This window comes from Balaenoptera borealis, assembly GCF_965194805.1.
Source record: "Balaenoptera borealis genome assembly, chromosome: 21".
Lineage (NCBI taxonomy): Eukaryota > Metazoa > Chordata > Mammalia > Artiodactyla > Balaenopteridae > Balaenoptera > Balaenoptera borealis.
In genome coordinates this window covers 32,145,225-32,152,190 of record NC_138880.1, presented here as the reverse complement: position 1 = coordinate 32,152,190, position 6,966 = coordinate 32,145,225, and the positions used below count along the sequence as shown (strand labels likewise).

Here is a 6,966-nt window from a genome sequence, read left to right as displayed (position 1 = left end):
TCAGGACCAGCTGTCCAGCAGCATCCCGGACCGGAGCCAGGCACATTCGGGACTTGGATCTGACCAAGGGCGGCAGCAGCAGGGCTTGGGCAGCGATGTCGGTGGTAGAAGAAAGCCGGCCCTTCGCTCAGCAGCTCTCTAACGTCTACTTCACCATCCTCTCCCTGTTCTGTTTCAAGCTCTTTGTGAAAATCAGCCTCGCCATCCTCAGTCACTTCTACATAGTGAAAGGCAACCGCAAGGAGGCGGCCCGGATAGCGGCTGAATTTTACGGAGTAACCCAAGGACAAGGTATGTTTACGGCCTGCGCTCGTGTTTCACGTTGACTTTATCTTGCATGCACAACCCAAGAAAACATCCCATGTTTCCCTTAGGGACTGCTTCAAAGCGAATATTTTGCCAACTCCTCACTGCGGAAAATATTTAACTCCCTTCATGGCCTCATAAAAAAGAAACTTACTTTTTCTGGGTTAATAAAATCAAGGTATCGTTGCAGAATAGCCTAACGGAAGCATAGTTTTAAATAGATATCAATATTTTCCTATTAATAAATATTTTCTAACTTTTAACATTTCCTGTGCCAAGCCATGCTTTCACAGGCTTCAGTTACTGATTGCACTTCAACTGTCCTTTAATATACCTGAGATTTTATGATTTTTTAAACCAAGTCTTTAGTTATATGGAAAAATAATTGTTATAAGAGAAGATTTGAAGGTTTTATTGGTTTCTCACAATTTTTATTTGACCAAGGTTAACCGCTTCATTCTAAAGTAAAGCACAATGTGGTGAATATTAAGATTTATGGCGTATGTTTTCCTGATGGAATTGTTCTTGCTTTTGCTCAATTTGTAAAAACTTGATTATATGAGAATAGGAACATGAATTAACAAATGTAACACGTATGCAACCAAGTACATCCATCATGCTTCCTACAAGAAATGGAAGTGTGAGACTAAATGAGAAATGATCATTTTGACCCTTAACTTGAAAGGCTGTAAAACCATTTCCATTCTATTGGACTGATATTCTGCATAATAAAAGCAATTCTTAGGATGGGCTTCAAGGTGACATTTTAATTTCTTATAGCCTTTTGATTAATTTCTGGTTTGAAAATCATCAGGCAATCATGCGCATTTTACAGCCCTACATACCTCTAAAGTAACTTTAATTTTCAGAATCAAAATACACTATCACATAATTAGAGAGTGTAATTTTTTTTTTTTAAAAGAATGCTTAGAGTAGAAAGCTTGCCTTCTTCAAATCTGTTTTTCTACATTTTTAAATTTGTGGAATAACTTATTTTAAAATCTAGGCGACTCTGTAGATACATGGAAAGTTGAATAAAGGTAGAAGATCTTTTTTGGTGTATGAGGTAGATAAGGAGTACATTTTTCCTGAGGAAGGTTGTTCTTATGCAAAGTGAGGAATTTATGTGCTCATTCAAAGTGAGGGAAATCTAAATGCCAGGATGAAACTCTCACAAGGAAGATGGGATCTAGAGAAATAGACAATATTTAATCCTTCCCCACCAGCTCTGCTTCAGACCAGCTATAACTATTTAAATGCGGCATACATCGTGTTGGTAAATGGAATATTTTGTTTAAAAACCAGCAAACATAGAAGACATTTTAAAACAAAATCCATACTTTAAATTTATTTTTTTAAACCCGTATTTTTAGATATAAGACTAAATAGGCTATGCGATCATAAGGTGAGAAAGTTTACTGTCACGGGCAGCCCATAGCTCATTACCTCATACTCAAATCTCGTCTACGTATTATGAGAATTGCCGTGCATAAAAACTGAAGTATTGGCTAAAAATCCACCATTTTTGGTGGATTGACAAGGGTTTTAGAGGAAGCTTTGGAATCTCCTTTTGTACTTATTTACAAATATAAAGAAATACTTGTCCCCTCTTTATCCTGATCTCAGTGTGCTCATGCTGGGAGGTCGTGGAAATATGTGAAATGGCTTCCATGTTCCCGCCTACTTTTATGAGTCTGTGTTAAGATATATTAGAACTCTAGGATTATATCCCAAAAAGGAGAGAAAGAAATCCACACTCACTAATAGAAAATACTTTTCCTGGGAATAAAAATGGGGAACATAGAGTTTTCAAATGTTTGTTTTCTGTTATTTTTAATTTTGTATCTGTTTAACAAAATTCTCCCTTCCTATAGCTTGCATTAATCTATATACTAAACAATACAATATATTATTATAATTTTTATTCAGTGTAAGCATAATTAGTCTCCAATTTTATTTTAATATTAAGAAGACAGTCAGGAACCTTACAAGCTCTTTCTTGGTCTACCTCTAAGAATTAATTCTTCCTTGCCTAGGAAATCATTACTTTCTCTATTTTAACATAGCTTTTTCTTTTATTTACTACTACTAAACTTATTTTTATTTTGTTTATGTTTTTATGATTAATCAGGCTTAGTTATCTTTGTTTAATCTAGCAATTTCCTCCTTCCTAGCAGAGATTATCACCTTCATTCCATTCTGAATTAGGTTTCTCATTCCTACTTTCAAGAATTATCACCTTCATTCCATTCTAAATTAGGTTTCTCATTCCTACTTTCAAGACTTAGCCAGATCGTTCCCCAACATTTCTGATGTGGAGTTGCCAAAATCCATGAAATATGAGATGATGTGTGCATTTTCATGTCTTTCATAGTCATGGAAGACCCTGTTGACAACATTCTGGATGTCCTTCCCATGAGCTGTAGTGCTTTGGTATGAAATAAAAGAAACTCTGTCTTCCCAGATAAGGTTGCAAATCAGCTCATTGTATTAGACAAGTATGGGATGAGCTTTCTTAATGCACTTTCCAATCAGGCTTGAGACCAAGGTATGATTACACAACAATAATACGGAAAAGCAACATGGTAACTAAAATCGCTTAAGATTGTTTCCTTCTTGATCCCTTTGCTATGCCTATAAACCTTAGAAATCTGCCTTTTCATCCTTTCATTAACTCTGCCATCGTATTGAAGGGACCCGTTAGGATTTTCTGTGTAACTATCTCCCTGTATGGTTCTTGCTGTTAAGTGTCCTGGTGATAGTCTCCACATATCAGAGGTCTAGTCTGTTTTTAAAGCTAACACTTTACTTGGAGACTGAGTGAGACTAACAGGAGTTGAACGGCGTCTCCAGCTGTAACATCAGACAGTACGGAGAGCAGGGGAAGATGCAGGGGAGAACACTGATTTTCTGATATCACTCCAAGGGCTTGGAAGAAGCCATGTGCCACTAATAACCCACGGACACTTGGAGAGACAGCTCCCCTCCTCTGCTAAGGGTCATACCTTTCAAGTTCTATCTTAGGCTCTGAGGAGAGTTCAGTAGTTTTACCTACACGTGGACAAGGTCAGTTCTAAGTACCTGTTTATTGAGCACCCCTGGTATGGAGGCATTGAAGAAACAGGATATAAAAAAGGCAAAATGTATTGTTCCCAACTGTAAGTAGGTTATTCTAGTTGAGGAGATGGTATATCTACATGTAATACTTACTTTCCAGATACACTAAATACCAAATGAGCCTAAAGACTGGAAAGGTCAATTTCAGATTTGGACCTTCAGAGACATTTTTATGGAGGAGGAAGATCTTGAGTTGACCCCAGGAACCCAGGAACCCAGGAACAAGCAGAGGCAGGAGTTGGAGTGCACATAGGATATTAAGAGACAGTAGATCTGACTGGAGTCGAAGTTTCATGCAGTAGAAAAATGATACTAAATTGGGCACAGATATGAAAGAATTTGAACAGCAGGCCAAGCAATTCAAACTCAACTTTGAAGGCAGTAGGAGTCACTGAGAGTGTTTGGTATGAGTGAAGGTAGGAAAATGGGAAGAGACACGTACAAAACGCTAATTTAAGGTTGATTTATATAGTAGTGATCTTTGGAGTTGGGCAGTGGGACAGGTTTGAAGGAGGTAGACCAGTTAGGCCCCTGCCCCTCTTAAAGAGATGAGGACCTGGACTTGTTTGGTGGTGGTGGTGTGGATAGAAAAGAAAGGATGACAACAAAAAATAAATAAAAAGAAGAAAAGGAAAAAGAATGAATCTGATGATACCTTAAATAGCATTGGCAGAGAGAGTCAATGTTACCTTAGGGTCTCCCAGAATTAGTTATAACAAAGGACAAGCCTGTCATTCAGAAAGATTAATTACCCACCCAGGCGAGCCTGCAGTTCCCAGCCTGTGCCACCCCAGAGAGCTGGGTCTTCAGCTGCTTGGTGAGTCTGGTGGGTCACCTATCTCTAGTGTGAAATGTCAGTGTGAATCAGGAAGTCATAGAACTAGAATCTGAATTCCAGCCTTGCCTTTGATTTGTTTACTGTTTATTCCCTTTGTTCCACTTTTTTATCACCAGGCAACATTCTGGTTATGACTTGGCTCTCCATCTGCGTCTGTCCACAGAAAGAGAATGTGCTGGCTTGCCCCAGGAGTGTTTTAGTTCATCTGACATTCATGGTTCTCGCTGTAAATTACTATGTTTGCATCTTGACATCACTCTTTAGTGCTCTGTGCTCTTTGAGTTGTAAGTCCACCTCTGAGATGTAACTTTGCTCCAGCTTTGCTGACAGATCAGGTTTCCAAGCCTGCAAGGCCATGGGCCAAATGTTAGAGGGTGGAAAATTCATCGAGGTAATGTCTCTGTGAGGCTTCTTGAGAAACAATCTAGTGACACCCAGCCTCTTTGGGCGCTCCTTTCAGGGTTGAGGCTTTATATAGACTACAGAATGTATGTAGAATCATCTGGTAGAATATTTGTGCTTGTGATTTCATAAATTTGATTTCAGGGTTGCCATTAAGCATGCTTTTGTTTGTTTGTTTGTTTTTTGGTGAATCTGTTGTTGACACTTGGAAATAGGATATGGGGTAAACGTGCACCACTAGTCAAATGGCAAAAGGACTTGTCATTCCAGAGAAGAGTGTAGCCTGGGTAGGAAAAGCAGCTAGAATTTTGTATGATGTAATATTCTTTCTCCATCAGTAAAGTCCATCCCAGGTTTAAAAACAGCTTTAAGAATTTAACTTTACAGCAGATGCCAGCAAGTGCAGCAGTCATATCCATTATACCTGTTCCCAAGGAACAACTTGTTTCATATGATTTTTGGTACTACCATGTTGATTGTCTATGAGGTTAGTTATCTTGGGAACATTTCTCAGAATCTCAGCAATGAAAAATTTCAAGCCAACCTGTAGAATGACTTCTTTCATGCTGTTCATTGTATAAAGGTATAAAAATACCTTGAAGATGTGAGAGTTTGGGGACACATTTTCTATACTTAGGTGGAAGAACACCACTAAGAATAACTGGAATCAACGGAACTGCTCTTCTATCACAATAGACATGACATTATAATCAAAAGTGCTACCAAAAAACAATGTAAGAGACTTTAATTTTGCCCACGTTCTGCTATTTTTTGGAAATGCCAGAGCACTTTTTTTGGAAGGAACCATTATAATACTGTGAAGTAGAACAGGAATCTGGGAACAAACTTTCCAAGTTTACAAAAGACTTTGTCATAGTTTAATGTATTAATATTGTTCCTCTTCCTCTATATTTGGAGAAATGCATGGAGTTTTGGAATTAAAGAACTCGGCATAGCTCATGATAGCTTAGGAGGAATCAGTTTTCCTAGGGATATTCTTCCCATACCTTTTACTTGTGTGTCTTCTATGTCAAAGGCCTGTGCTAGGCATGAAGGATAAAATATACAAACAAACCACAGTCCCTCTCCTAAAGGTGTGTATAGTCTAGTGGGAGAGACAGAGAGAGATAATCAAGTAATTTAAAGCATGGTGAGTGCTATTTTACCAAGTTGAAGAGGCGCTCGGGGAGCACAGAAGAGCAAGTATGGAGATAAGAAGAGCTCTGCCTGGGGTTCACCAGTTAAATAAAAGCTGTGCTAAGCCCGTGCATCTTCTCTCCCACAATCGTGCATGTGTCCTTATTCACAATGCTTGAAAGCTCCCCCGTTCCCCATTGTTACTCTCTGTTCTTTTCATCTCTCAACCTACTATTATTATTATTTCTAAGAATTTGTTTTTTTAGGAAAGAGCAAGTGTGCTCATTGCTTATCCACTAAGCCTTTTGAAGAATGACAAGTATTTTGGTGAACAATTTCAAAATGAAGTTTATATATAGGTGACATTGTTATAGTCAACTCTAAAATTTTTATATAATGAGGACAGTTAAAGGATGAAAACTAGGTCTCAACCCTCTGCTTTCCAATTTACTATCTTTTTCAGAAGGTGGTAAATTATTAAAATAAGATGCTTTTCTTATTAATTGACATAACTGATACAATTTGAATTTAATTCAGTTCAATAAATACTTGGATACCTACTCTGTTCCTGGCACAATATTATGTGCTACATGTACATGGACGGATATGTATATGTGTATATATGTGGGTGTACATGCAAATAGTTACTACATATAGTATATGAGTTGCTTTTTGAGTAACAGGAGACTTGGGTCAGTGGAGCCAAACTTTGCACGTATAAAACAAGCAAACAGCAAGCAAGTAGAAATTCATAAGGTGCTAAATTGAACACAGTTAAGTTCTGCAATGAATGTTCTTTAAGAAGGTCCGTTGGGAGTATCAGGCCCTTCCTGAGAGAAGGTGGAGCTCAAGATAAAACTTCAAAGGCAGAACATATCTGGTTATGTACAAGTGTGGATGAAACCAAGCTGACGCTAAAGAAAAGGAGAACTTTTAGATGTGGAACTGAACAAGCATGGTTCATGGGGGCAAAAGTTAAAGGATAAATGTTAGGCGAGGAGACAGAGGCAGGTGGTTGGTGCCAAAGTGAAAAATAAATACACGTGTTCTCAAATCACACATCCAAAGTAAAGAGTTCTATTGAGAGTTTTCTAATGCCTTTACTGGATTCGGCCTACAAGAAAGAGTCACTAGGTAATGATGGAAATCAGTGCCACCATGAGTAT

At 38.1% G+C, this 6,966-nt stretch overlaps 1 protein-coding gene across 1 annotated transcript in view; it reads left to right on the top strand.

The window, feature by feature from the left end:
* Positions 1–6,966, top strand: part of ASB5 (ankyrin repeat and SOCS box containing 5) — an 87,439-nt gene that overhangs the window by 36,836 nt on the left and 43,637 nt on the right. Inside the window, exon 2 of the mRNA XM_082374602.1 lies at positions 5–291. Within this exon, the coding sequence (XP_082230728.1) occupies positions 96–291 (196 nt within the window). The 5' untranslated portion in view covers positions 5–95. The remainder of the gene's footprint in view (positions 1–4; positions 292–6,966) is intronic.